At 39.8% G+C, this 14,441-nt stretch overlaps 1 protein-coding gene across 3 annotated transcripts in view; it reads right to left on the bottom strand.

The window, feature by feature from the left end:
• Nucleotides 1-11,464, bottom strand: part of mkln1 (muskelin 1, intracellular mediator containing kelch motifs) — a 33,693-nt gene extending 22,229 nt beyond the window's left edge. For 2 of the 3 annotated variants that reach the window (XM_069156422.1, XM_069156421.1), the window contains exons 1-3: nucleotides 11,384-11,464; nucleotides 10,255-10,324; nucleotides 3,279-3,421 (exon numbers count right to left, since the gene is read on the bottom strand). In XM_069156422.1, the coding sequence (XP_069012523.1) occupies nucleotides 3,279-3,421; nucleotides 10,255-10,324; nucleotides 11,384-11,463 (293 nt within the window). In that variant the 5' untranslated portion in view covers nucleotide 11,464. Of the gene's footprint in view, nucleotides 1-285; nucleotides 370-3,278; nucleotides 3,422-10,254; nucleotides 10,325-11,383 lie in introns of those variants that run through there. The other variant, XM_069156423.1, reaches the window with a different exon arrangement.
• Nucleotides 11,465-14,441: the final 2,977 nt, after the last annotated feature.

A 14,441-nucleotide genomic window follows, 5' to 3' on the forward strand; every position in this document is an offset into this window, starting at 1 on the left:
TCCCAGAGAGTCTCTCAGCAGTGCACTGCTTGGGGAAAATAGTGCTATAATTGAAGAATAATATTCCTCAATGTAAAATTGGAAAGAATTTTGGAATTTGGAATTTCATCATCTACGGTACACACAATCATGAAAAAAATTAAAAGAATCTAGAGCAGGGGTGGGCAAGCTTTTTGGCTCAGGGGCCACATCGACTTTTAAAATTTGACAGATGGGCCGGGCCAGCACCAGATGCATACATATCAAACATAAACATAAAAAAGGCATTACAGTGTTAATACTTACATTCACTTTTAGTGGGAACAGTGTTGTTGATCACCCTTCTTTGCCAGTGCATCGAAGTCTGGTGTTAGTTTTGTTGTGTTCTCAGAACAGATCTGAGGTGTTCATCACTCAACTGGGATCTGTGAGGTGCTTTGTTGGTGTTCATCACACTAATAGTCTGTTCACACACGCACGTAGAGCCAAGCAACACCAGCCATCTGTGCCATCTTCTGGATGTTTGGAAATTTGGCAGCGCTTAATGAAGCATAAAACTCATCCAGTTTAAGAGAGTTGAACTTCTCCTTTGAGACGGTGTCACATTGGAGATCAATCAGTTCCAACTGCAGCTCCTGTGGCGCCGTTTCAGGGTCTCATGTGAAGGGACATGAGACCAGCTGAAGGGACAGGACACCAGCTGAAGGGACACGACACCAGCTGAAGTGACTTGTCAATTTTTCCAAAATCAGAGAACCGATGGCAGAATTCTCCGTGCAGGTTGTCCAGTGATTTCCTGTATTTTTCCACATGTCGAGGGGCCTCTTTCAGCGTAGCCAGTGTGGGGAAATGAGCAAATGACTTGTTTGACATTTGCTTTGAGAATAAAGCTAGCTTGGTTTTGAAGGCTCTGACGTCTGTGTACATTTCATGCACAAACTGGTCTTTCCCTTGTAGCTTCACGTTCAGCTCATTCATGTGTGTCAGTACGTCCACAGCAAAAGCTAAATCACAAAGACAATCTGTGTCACTCAGCTCAGGAAAATCGTCAGCTTTCTCAAGTAGCTCCAAAAATGCGATAATCTCCTGTTTGAGCTCCCACACTCGTTGACATACTTTCCCCAAACTTAACCAGCGGACGTTGGAGTGGTGAAGCAAGTCCTGGTGATCAGCGTCATTTTCTTCAAGAAACTTAATAAACTGAGGATGGTGAAGTCCTCTCGCTCCAATAAAGTTAACCACTTCTACAACTGGCTTCACTACGTGGTCGAGCTGCAGTACGGATTTCCACAGTGCTTCCTGGTGGATTATGCAGTGTAAGAAAATGACCTCCTGCTCAGGGTTGTCCTCTTTCACCCTCTCCTGGATTATTTTGAGCAACCCGACGTTTTTTCCAGTCAGATTTGGCGATCCGTCTGTGGTAACGTTGGCGAGCGTACTCCGAGGTAACTGGAGCCTCTCGATGACCCCCGACACGCCGTCATACAAGTCCTCTCCCCGCGTTTTCCCCTTCAGGGATTCAATGGCCAAAAACTCCTCCGTTATCTCAAAATTGTCATTAATCCCTCTGATAAAAATTAAAAGCTGAGCGGTGTCCTTTATGTCGTTACTTTCGTCCAGTGCCAAGAAATATAATGTAAATGACTCCGCTTTTTTGTTTAGCTTGCTAGCCAAGTCTTCGTCAATCATCTCAACACGGCGAGTCACCGTCCTGCGTGATGAGCTCATGTTTTCTAATTTGTTCTTGCTCTCAGGACACCAGACACCTGCTGTCTCTACCAGCACTCTTTGAGAAACTCCCCTTCGGAGAAAGGCTTGCTGGTCTTTGCTAATTTGAATGCCAGCAAATAGCTTGCCTTCGTGCTTGATTCTTGGATGGCAGTTTGTCAGATAAAGGTGTTTTGCTGAGCCTGCAAACTATCTGCCGACCTCCGAGCGGTCGCCGTCCGTTCCTGCGTTGACTGGTTGTTAGCGCAATTAGCATGCTTGGTGGAAAAATGACAGCTGATGTTGTATTCCTTTAAAACCGTAACGGTTTCTTGGCAAATAAGACACACAGCCTTCGACCGGACTTCAGTGAAAAAGTATTTAGTCGTCCATTTCTTATTAAACACTCGGGACTCACTGTCGACTTTTCTTTTCTTTGGCCCGTTCATTGTTGCAGATGTGTTCAGAGCAGCAGCAGAGTAACAACAGAGAGCAGCCCGGCCTCCGCAAAATCAAGTCAATGTATCACTGCGCCTAGTGCGCCACCTGGTGGACCGCCAAGTATTACAGGACAAGGTCAAATGAATGCAGTCATAATTATGATATGATTTGATTTGGGCAATTCTGTACCAATCTTCAGCAGGCCAGATTAAAAAGACCAACGGGCCGGATGTGGCCCGGGCCATAGTTTGCCCACCCCTGATCTAGAGGAATGTCTGTATGCAGTGGACAACGCTGAAAATAAATATTGAATTACCGTGATCTTCGGGCCCTCAGGCCGCACTGCATTAAAAACAGACACAAATCTGCAGTGGAAATCATAGTCTGGGCTTAGAAACACTTTTGGTAAACATTGTCTGTGAACAGTTTAGCGCTGCATCTACAAATGGTGGTTAAAATTGTGTGATGCGAGGCCTTCTCTGGCCTCAGACAGCTCAGATACACGGTCATTTCAGGGTATTAATAAAGCTGGCATCTATGTTGGCGGGTGATGCATTCAAATACCCTGCCAAAATTCCATTACAACAAAAGTAATAGTATTAACTAATGTAAGGCTGTACAATTAATTATAATAAAATCACAATTCATGCCAAGTGACAGTTTTGCTGCATTTTTATTTGGGACATTAGCTACATCAAAACAAGCGCTCCTATTCCCAAATCAACCAATATTATTGCAGCATTACACCATGTGATGCAAAGCAGGGGACATCGGCATCAAGGTAAGCCCAAATAGGGTGAGTGAAAGACACCAAACAAAAAGATAACGCTCAAAAAAATATTGTCTGTTGAAGGGGAGTTTTTTTCATGTGGGAATTGTTGGGTTTCTTTATATAATGTTTTTAAGTTCTGTTGTAAGGACTTTACTATGTTAAGTGCCATGCAATAACTGGAGTTGTGATTTGGCGCTAAATAAATAACATTGAATTGAACTCCTACTACCTACTCCAAGGCTGTGCATCACCAGCTCCAAACAATCACAATTTTTCCAATCAGGAATACAAACAAATGCTGTTAAAGCTTCTGTAAATTCAGTCATTTCTTACTGCAGTAATCACAAGAACTGGATTTATATAAGTGGGAATATCTCACCTGGATAAAAGCTCTGTCATGTTCTCTTCACTCATTCCACCAAAGACTTTGAACTTCTTGAGGTTGCAAACGTGAGTCTTCTCATACTTCCCGAAGGTGATGCTTTGAACAATTGCTGGCCTTTCCAATTTCAAGATTAAAAACTGGAGGAGAAGAAAAATAGAGACATGAAATATTTTTAAAGCAAAGAGCAGTGTTATAATGCATTTAATGAGCATGGCATGTGATTATGGCAGAACAGGTGCTGTCAAAAGATTTGCCTACAGCAGGGTCAATCTACTATGTGAAGTAAGTGGCATACAATCTATGAGTTGTATCTGCCTGTCACTTGGTGGTCTGAGTAGCCAAAACATCAAATGACAAATCAACATCAGGCCAGAGTAAGTGGAAGCCACATGCTGGAGCATACAGTATGTCTCTGGAAAGGAGGCACTTAACACACCCCTGAGATCTTTCCATGTATTGATAAGAGATTTGCAATTTCTATTAATCTATGTACTGAGAGCACATGAAACTAATCTGAGATGCAACGTTGATGAGTCTTTCCACATGAATTTCAATTCCAACCTTTATGACCAATAAAAGCAGCTCAACTGACTTGACTTTTGACTCTCCATGGATTCTGTTTGTAACAAGTCCAAATATGATAAAACAGCCCAATCCTCCCATCAAGCTCCTGTGATTACTCAAATATTCAAGGCAATAATTTATAGATAGTTGCCCGTAATATGGCCCAAACTTTGTTTTAATTGGTTGATGGAGGAGGAACAAACTATTCCACTCATTTGAAGGTCATGTTTTCGGCAGTGACAGTCTATATGTTATTGCATATTACTGTAGTGATTCAAACCTAATAATTAACAATGAGATATATGAGCGGCTTTTATGAGTTGTGATTGTATTTACTTTGTGTGAACAATCTTCCAATTTGAGATTCAGTGTTTTGGTTAAGGTGACGCAAGCCCAAAAAAATATGTTTTTTTTTTTCTCCAGCAGTATTATTATTATTACAATACATAATTTGTTTGAGTTTGTCATTGCAAATCAAAAATGGTACAAAATAACTCAAACTTGCCAGACAACATGTATTTTTTTCATTATTCATTATACAATATTTTTTTGTCAAAACAACAGTCCAAACCTCAGGGATATTTATCTTAAAAGCACTTAAGAAGTGCAACTAATTCCCACAATTGAGGATAATTTCTCCTCAAAATGACTTGAACGACTAATTATCAGTTGCTGATGAATTTTCTGTAGATTGACTTATTATTTAGAAGGTGTAATTTGGAAGAATTACATCACATTTTTATTACCACCTTGAACATTAGGGGGCAGTAGAGATCCTCCAGGCAGTCTGCCCAAAGTTCAGCTTTACACAAAAATCTGATGACTGGCAGTGGTGGTTTGGTTGGTTAAATTTTGGCATCAGGAGTGAGGGTAAGAATATCACAACGGGTTATCTGATGGGATACCGGTTTCAGTGTAACACTGGCTGGTAGAGTTCCTGCAGTTTGGTAGAGTTAATATATTTTTGCCCTGCTGTTAGTTGGAAGTTTTATGTTTTTCTATAACTGATGAGTGTAAAGTTAAATTGTATGTACCCAGTTGTGGACGGACAAAAACATTGCGATCAGTTAAGCCTGTAGTTAACGTTATAGCCTGCTTACCTCCCTTTTTGTAGTTGCAAAACAGCCACTCAAAACCCATATGTAAAGTGTTCCATCAAAATGAGTCTGAAGTGGTGGAGGTCAGTTCTTGTAAAAACACATTTTTACAGTATAAAAGTAATTTTTGGGGTGTTTTAAGTTGTTATGTGTTTCTGAATAAATAAACTGCCATCTTAAATACAATGTCAATACTAGTGTAACATTTAAATGATAAGTATAGAAAGTATAGTTTTGTAAGGTCGGAAAGTTTTTCCGTAAACACCTTTTCATTGAAGAGTGAATAAAGTGTATTGACATTGAAGATGGTTGTTTTTGACAGAGAAGAATCGCCTACATGGGGTCGTCCTAATATGGAAATGTAATCGACTTAATCTAATCAGGATGTTGGTTGTTTATTCCAGTGTTAAACAAGCTCACCAACTTTATCAAATTGTATAAGCAACATGGATTAGCACTGAAGATAAAAAGGTATTGTGGGCATGTTTTGAGCAGGAGGCTGTTGACTGTTCAGCACATCCAAAAAGTCCACCATCATTAAAGTTTTGATGATGTCCATGCTATGCCATTTCCATGGGCACATCCCTGGATTTTTTGCTCATTACAATTCTTTCATTTTTTAATCAATTCAAGATGTCAAAAAAAAAAATCTGTTCAAGCATCCCTTTCCTCTTAAACTTTGGTGTAGGCCACTGTGTTGTGAAGGCTGTGAACATTGTCATTGGGAAACCCATGACAAGACTTGTGCTGAGTGTGCAAGAAAAATAACTGACAGCGCCAACCTTCTGGGCTTATGTTAAATCCGCAAAATTAAGGAAACATGAGCACCACCTCTGTACTGTGAACATGTGCCAGACATACCAGGACACGGCTACTAGCTGCTAGGGGAAAAAGATTGATTCCCACAATTACCGCAATTTTTATTTAAATGATTTTTCAAATCTATTTCAATCCAGGATTTAATCAATTTCAAATTGAATTGCTCCCTTTAATCTTGGTAGGTGCAGAAAGCAGTTATTTTTTGATTTTTTTTGATTTTATACACTTTATTAATCCCCGAGGGGAAATTTCTTTACTACAGCAGGGGGGCTCTCAGGGGGGAGCTGCTGCAGCAGGCTGCCACTAGCGCAGCGCCAGCTTTTACAGCTTTTACCCAGCAGATGTCGCAGTGTAGGATGTGCAGTGCAGCGCAGTGCAGATGTCGCAGTGTATTTCTTGGCTGTTGTCTCTGATATGTGAAGACTGATGTTATACTTTTCATGAAAAATAAAAGTCAAACAAAATGAGTGAGACAAAATTAGACGTTTTAAATCCAGAGTATGGAAACACTTTGGATTTCACTAACTACCAGGAAAAGGAGGGCTTCACATGACTAAAGCAATATGCAAACTCTGCCATGGGGATGTATCGTATTGTGGAAATACGACGAACACGAGTGCCCATCTCACTCGACACCATTCAAAAGCTAAACAACCTGTGCTGCAGCAGCAGCAAGCAAGCTGACGCTGGACTAAACACTGACTAAACAACCGAACGGGTCAGAGAATGCTAAACATATCATACAGTCTGTTGGTCATTTTATCTGCAATGACTTTCGTCCATACAACGTGGTGGAAAAGTTTTTAAATATGATTTACACCACAGAGCCATGGTCATCAAGGAGACAGCCATGTCTGAACTCCGCAACGAGGTTAAGTCAGAAGTTGAAGAATCAACTTGCAAGCTGGTGGACAGAACTTCATCATGAGCACCCTCTCCTGGCCAAGCTAGCCGACCAGTACGTACGTACGTACGTACGTGCGTGCGTGCGTGCGTGCGTGCGTGCGTGCGTGCGTGCGTGCGTGCGTGCGTGTGTGTGTGTGCGTGTGCCTGCGTGCATGTACCAGGGACAAGCGTTTCTACGCGTTCTCTACAGCTAGACATTGTGACTGCTCAGAAGAGCAGCCTCACTGCAAAGCATGTTGACCAGCTCGTTTGTTTTCTTTTACACTAAAATCTTTACACTTCCAAGCACTACCTTGATGAACAGTTAAATGCTGCCAATTTAAAGCTGCCCATGTCTTAGAATATGAATATGTTTATTTGTCCTATGCAAACAGACAGTTTTGAGTTCAGTTTCATATGTAAAGGATGTTAATGTAAAAGCTCACTTTTGTTCTGTGTGCAGTTTTCAGGGGCTTGATTAATTTAGGTTAGGTTAGGTTAGGTTAGGTAGTTACTTTATTAATCCCCGAGGGGAAATTTTTTCGCTCCAGCAGCATACAGAAGTATTTGAAGTATTTACCTCTTTTATACCCAGTTATACAAATGATTAAGGTCAAAAAAGGTGTCCATTGTTTTGGAAATAGGACTCAATAAGAATATGATTCAATTTTTTTTTTTTTCCATACTCTAGTTTTAACAAAATAAACAAAAATCACAATATTCAAAATTCAGTTTTCAATATTTAAAACCCTCCCGTTGTCCTAGGGTCAAAATGACCCGCAGCTGTGTTCAACCAAGTTCTATTTAATTTTTATATGTTTTGGGATCATTGGTGACTATTTAAATAAAAATTAAATTAAATTAAATTAAATAGAACTTGGTTGGACACAACTGCGGGTCATTTTGACCCTAGGACAACGGGAGGGTTAAAAATCAAATAATACATATCAAATCAGCACCTCAAGTATCGTGATATATGTAATCGCGAGTTTATGTAGCCAAGAAGTCATCATGCACTACAGCTTTGATTATGGTATGTTTAGGGCGATATTATCTTTTAAGATCACTTCCTCAGATTGTGAGAAATAAAAGAGAAAATAAATAATGCAACAAAATGATAGATAAACGCAAATGAAATTGCATTGTTTACTGACCAAGACAAAAGTATAATTAATTTAGAATAATTCAAAAATGAATGTTTAATGAGTGAATCCCTCTTTACTTATTCTTTCCATTCTGCTCTTGTTTCTACATGTCCATTACCCCAGTGACCCTCTCCAAACGGGACTGGTGGACTTTTTTTGGCTTCCTGAGTGTGGCGTATTTGAAGTCTGCTGTGAGGATGTGCTTCAGCAGGTTAACTACTTGATCAATGAAGCTCACTGTATCAGCAAGGGCTCCAACACAGTCATCTCTTATCTGCACCCTTTCTTTCTCCCAGTATGGCAAAAACTAGACCATCTGCTGTGACACCTGCTCTGGCCAGAACAAGAAGCTGTGGTACATGGCTTCGCAATGTGTGGTGGGTCTTCTTAACAGCATGTCCCACAATTATTTTAATTGCTGGCCACACCAAGTTTGCTTGAGAGTGCTGTTTAGTGCTAATTCAATTTGTCGTACACCAGTTTCCAGCCTGAAAAACCTCTGCCAGGCTGTGAGCTCCAGCACATCAGAGAGCACTGTGAACATTTCCCAGCATGTCAAAAATAAATTTAATGCAAGTATATAAAAGCAGGATTTTACTGTTGTAGTTACCTGAGGTGAAGCTCTTATGAAACCGTTTTGTATCTCAGTGCATCTAATGTATATTTTTGTTATAGATTAATCTTCTCATTATTTTCTCTGATAATTGATTCATTTCTTGGTTTGTAATATTTCTCAATATTGCCGTTACAAGTATGGATGGGTAACAAAATTTGATACTAACTCTCTGTGACCCGCTTCAGCAGTTTGCAGCTGCACACGCAGAGAACCACACTGACAGCAGCGGAGAGGATAAACGTCCAGATATTGTCTTTACCCTTCACTACCGTTGATGCTGACCATGTTTCTGCATGTAAGGACTGAAAAGCAGCAATCTGTGAAGACATCTAGTGAAGGTCCATCGCATAAACGCAGAGAAATGCAAAGTTTCTGGCAGACAACCTCTAAGTTGATCTGTCGTTGCTTCAGTATGTGAGCAGCCTGAAGGCCACACGGGCGCATCAACAGATATGCGGGGCAGCAGGTAAACAACTGCACAATGAAAACACTGTCGAGGACAGAAGTACTGTTTAAAATAATGCTGCTGCTTAAGAATGTTAATATATCTACAGTACATGACGTTGTGTTTTTTTTCTCTTAAAAAAAACCCCCCAAAAGAAACGATTATAGTATCCTTAAAGTATTGTATCAATAAGCAGCACAATTAAAGAGCAGCAGTATCATTAAAATCTTAACAATACCCACCTCTGCTTTTCCCACAATGTATATACAAGTACCTCAAGAAGTAAATTAACATATTTCAGACAAAAATTAATGATAAAAAAACATCATTGAATCTTGTAACATCTTTTAATGTTACGTCTTTATTGTTTGTTTTGATTAGAGATATAATAAGTATCGGTGTCTAAGTTGTATCGGTATTGGTATCGATCAAATCCTAACAATGCCTTTCCCTTTTTCCAAGTGTTGTAAACATTGATCATTGAACTGCCAGTTTACTAAAGGTGTGCGACAACTCAGCTAGAGGGATCCTGTCTGAACCTTAAGCTCATACACCTTTATGTCAGCAACCCATAGTCGGAAAAGATTTAGCCGGTAGCCAGCAGGTGGAAAATTATTTTTGATCGCACATTTTATTACCGATGCTTAAACATTCAGTTTTTTTTCCGTTATGGATTAAAGGCAGAAACAGGAGGCATACTTTGATCTGCATGTACGGTTGATGTTCTCAAAGATGGGCGAGCATGTTTGATGTGTTTCCTTCTTAGGCAGTCTCCCTGCATCCACTTTTTTTTTTTTTTTTTTTTTTTTTTTTTTTTTTTAAACTGATATCCGTCTTCGAGGACATCCCTATGTTAATTTTGGGGATATCTAAAGTTATCCCACTCTGATTCTAATTGCTTATTCAGAGGTGGAGATTCACTTTCTCTTCTGTCTTGGCTCTATCTGTGTGTGCACCACCTTTTGCTGAGTGCGACAGGCAGTCACAGCGTGGACAAGAATCTTGAATTTTGTCATTTTTTCCAAACAAAAGTTCAAAGCATTTGTCATCTAACACTTCTGTCTGATGATTTGATGCTTTTCTTTGTTCCAACTTATTGCAGGGTGAATGTTTTGGGGATTTTTGAGTGTCAGTCAAATAAAACAAGCAATCTGAACGTGTCCTCTTGGCCTTTGGGGAAATCATACTGCTTCACAATTTACCAGCTTTTTAGAGATAAAGCAATAAATAGTTTAATCGTGAAAATTGACAGTTTTCATTCAGCTACAGGTACTGTAGTCATCTTTCATCAAGTTATCTGGGACCCATATTTGTCTGCACAAATCAGTCAACAGGTAGCAATCATGGAAAAAAATGCTGTCCCATTGTCAGTGATGTCAAGTTAAGGGAGTGTGCCTACCTGTGGAGGGTAGTTGCTCTCAGAAGACCACCTGGAGGACTGATCGTTAGGTTTATCCACCAAAATATTCCTAAACAACATACAGATACAGAGATGAGTTTATTCCCCCTGTTAGTAACTGCTCACAAGAACAAAACAAAGATTTTCAAGACAGACAACATTGCATCAAAGTTATGAGCCAAGACTAACCATCTATTATTGGGCAGAATAAACCGTTACATGTGTTTGCACAGTTTTTCATATAAACTAACTGTAAAGGGGAAAATAATTATATGACAAGCTACGGCTAAATTGTGCGAAGTTTCATTTAGCTTATTATTTCAGCAAATGCCAACAGACTGTTGTTTGCCAACTTAACACTAAAGTCAGCTACAGCTAAGCTGTATCTATATTGAATGTGGAACCAGCAACAGGCGAATACTTTTAAAGTATGGGTGACTTCATACGTATTAAATTCTGACATTGAGTGGGGTAACATGTGTGAGCTAGCTGTAAAGTCTCACTAGTCTCAGGTAGCCGGTTAACAAGCATATTAGCAAAGCTGCTAAAGCAGAGCTCTGGTTAGATAACACAAGCTAACCACCTAACGTCCCATTTTAACGTAGTAGGGTGCCGGAGTGCAAGCTGTTGAATCAAATCCTAAAATACAATACTGTTTTAATAATACATTACATGGACGTTACAAACATCAGGGTCTGCGGGTTCGAAACAATTCTCTTCTCAACAGATGGAAATAAGGTTGATTAGCTTTGTTTACGTTGAGAGACAATGCACCAACTCTTATCTCCCTTCTGACTTAGCCAAATGTCACTGGCAGTTTAACAGAAGATCCTCAGAAATAAGTTAAACGTCGTCTCATTGGACATAGAAAATCCTCCATAAGCATCTTGTTTACAACAAAACACTTCAGTGGATCAGCAGCAACATCACTATCGGGCAGCCAAGTATCGAAACCAAACGTCCCCACCGCGGCTGACATAACTAGCGTTAGCTGGCTCGGATCGCAGACGAGCTTAGGCCAGTCAGGGCCGGCTGGATGAAGCTGGGAGACAGAGGCGACAAACTCAAACATCTATACCCGCAAAAACATATGCATGTGCGGGGGCCAGCTAATGTGCGTACTACTCACTCAGGTAAATACGTAGAGGAGTAAGAGCTCCATTTAAAGACGCTGAAAGTGAGGACTCTGCTCTCAGGAACGACAGCCATCTTGTTGCAGAAAATAACAGGCGGCCAAAGGCTAACAGTGCAGCCCTTAAAGAAACAGTACACTTGTTTTGTCTTGTTTGTTTATGTGTAAGATAATATATCTATTTTATATATATATTTGCACGCTATATTTTCCGTATCCATCCCAAACAGTTTTTAGGAGCAATTTAAAATAAATAAATAAAATAAAATCATTTAGAATAAATTATTACAACACACTGGAATGAAATTTAGCAGAATGCATATTTAAAGTTAATTATTAGCTTATAAAATGTGGAGCTCTTATGGTTCATTGGTCAGCAACTGGGAAGTGGGAAAGTTCTAATATCTCATAATTTTCCCACAAGGAAAATTGGAGGTTTTTCAGAGCCCTGAAAAGTCGGTTTGACATCAATTGCACCATATGTGGTGAAAGGTAAGAAATGTTAACCATCCCGACCCAATTTCACTGCGTGAATATGTGTGTCTGGCCGACACTCTACCACCGCTGCAACTGCCTACCATGTCCACCGTTTTTTCCTGAGCACAGTGTATTTAAAACAAAAGTTGTTTTTCATCAACGGCAGCAGCGTGACGAGGTGCAGCGTTTATTCATTGAACGCTGAACTTTCAGGATTTCCTTCCGGTCACCGAGAGCTCACCCAGAGTTGCGCTCCTTACTGTCACCTGACGTCCAATCACAGTGAAGGAGGGGCGGGACAAACACGGTTAACCACCGACACTGGTTGCTGATTGGTCCGCCCTTCACAACGCTGAACAAACGCTAATGGCCAGGTTCCCAGACATTTATCACAGCTAAGAAAACTGAAGCTGTGAGCCACAGTCGGGGCAGCCTGGCTGAAGACATGCATTTGCTTCACACACAAATGACTGTGAAAAAAATGACAGTACTTATATAGAAATGTAGTGTACAAATAATATATTGGCTTAATAAACTCCCTTTAATTCCTTTGTTGGTTTATTTGAATGATGCAGTTGTCAATGTTCAGTATTTGGACAGCAGAAATAGGGCAGATTTCCTGGGGTGACCACGTTGCCTGTTTGTTGTCATGTGACAAAAAGGTACTGGGAGACTCCCAAACGGAAACTTTTCTAATCCCTAGCTGCATGAATGCATGACTCAAATCAGATCCCGTAGCCAGAAGCATTATGTTTTCAGGTTGTCCATTTGTCTTTTTGTATGCACTCCTGTTTCATTCTGATCTTTTTATGTCTCTACCCCGGTAATAGCCATAACCAGTGGCATTATGTTTTCAGGTTGTCCGTCCATCCATCCCAATCAAAGGTCGAGGTCAAGATCACTGTGACCCCAATTACACACATTCAAATGAACATAATATCTAAGCAATGCCAGCATGGAATTTCTTCTAATTTGGCAAAATTGTTCACTTGGCTTTAAAGATTAACTGATTGAAGTTTGGTGGTCAAAGGTCAAGGTCACTGTGACCTCATGTCCCTCTCATCTGTCTGTCCCGTTCTTGTAAATGCAATATCTCTCAAACTTGGCAAAAATATTAGACTCATCTGAGATGAGCCAGGCCCTTCGCAGAATCGATCACTGGTGATAGACTCGCAATGCATGCTTGTTATATTTTTGTTCAAATTTGCGCTCGTCTGAGCCCGACTTTCACATAACCAACAATAACGTCGTGAGATCAAGGCAGCTGCAGTTTTTGTAGTCAGGGGGCCGCAGTTGTTATCCTCCTATTGCACACTTGGCTCTCAGCTGATCTAAAAGCAAATTGGTTTATATGTTGTCTTAACAATATAATGTTTTACTGATCCTTTTATTTTTGTTGAAAAGTAGAGATTCAGATTTTATTTGTCTGATTTTTAATGTTTATTCTGTCAACAGAATACATGTAGTGGTTGATGGTGATGTTTGTCAGTCAGATAGGGTCAATACATTTAGATTATTGATCGATCAAATTGCACTCTATGTAATTTTAAAGGGACAGGTCTGCTCAGCTGATTTATTCACAGTTGCAAATTGATAAGATACAGATGTATATGCAAATTAATGTAAACTGGAAGTTGAAGCATCATAGATCACCCATGCATAATTTTCATAGGTTCCTCTGTCATAATCAAAACAATTGGAGACTGATTACAAAGTGATATTTGAGTCAGAGAACATTTTATTAGATTGGGATCAACTCCAATAGAATGTGAGTTTTTGTCTGACTTCCTGTTCATGGTTCAGGCTCAAGGTTGCTGAAAACTGTTCAACTTGATTGCAGCCATTTGTGTCAGGCGACGCGCAATTCATCTCCAAATGAACCTATTCACTTGATACCAACGATGAACTGATAAGATTTTGGTGGTCAAGCATCAAGGTCAGCATTACCTCACACTTTAACTATGCTCATTGCATTGTGATATTTCAGGAATGCCTGAAGGGAATCTTTTTAAATGTGTTACTAATGTTCACTGTACCTCAGCAATGAAGTGATCAGGTGTTGGCAGTCAAAGGTCTTAGGTCAGGGAACTTCTTCAAATTTGGCACAAATGTTCACTATGACTGAAGGATGAAATACTGCCGCCTTCTCTGGGCCAGAGCTCATTTAAGATGGACTGTGTCAAAGTGGAAAACTGTCCTGTGGTCTGACAAATCAAAATGTTAAATTGTCTTTGGTAATAATGGATGCCGTGTCCTCAGGGCTAAAGAGGAGAGGGACCATCCAGCTTGTTAAACTGGACTTGGAAATTGAAAAATTAGAAACAAAAGTAAGCAATGCTTTCAATGCACACTGAATGATTGTGACACAGTGTCAGTGAATGTGTTGATCTTTTTTTTTTTTTTTTCTCTCTAAGCATTTTAGCACAGGAGGGAACCCAGACAAAATGAAAGGTCAAAACATTTTGATGTCATCTTGGACTAAGACCAAAAATTACATGCCATGATACAAAAACAAAAACAAACAAAAAAACAACAATTTGGGACTATATCTAAAACTAATATCCATAAATTATGTGCT

The sequence above is a fragment of the Embiotoca jacksoni genome, unplaced genomic scaffold, assembly GCF_022577435.1.
Source record: "Embiotoca jacksoni isolate LCO1_2020_lvr unplaced genomic scaffold, fEmbJac1.0.p SCAF_21, whole genome shotgun sequence".
Lineage (NCBI taxonomy): Eukaryota > Metazoa > Chordata > Actinopteri > Embiotocidae > Embiotoca > Embiotoca jacksoni.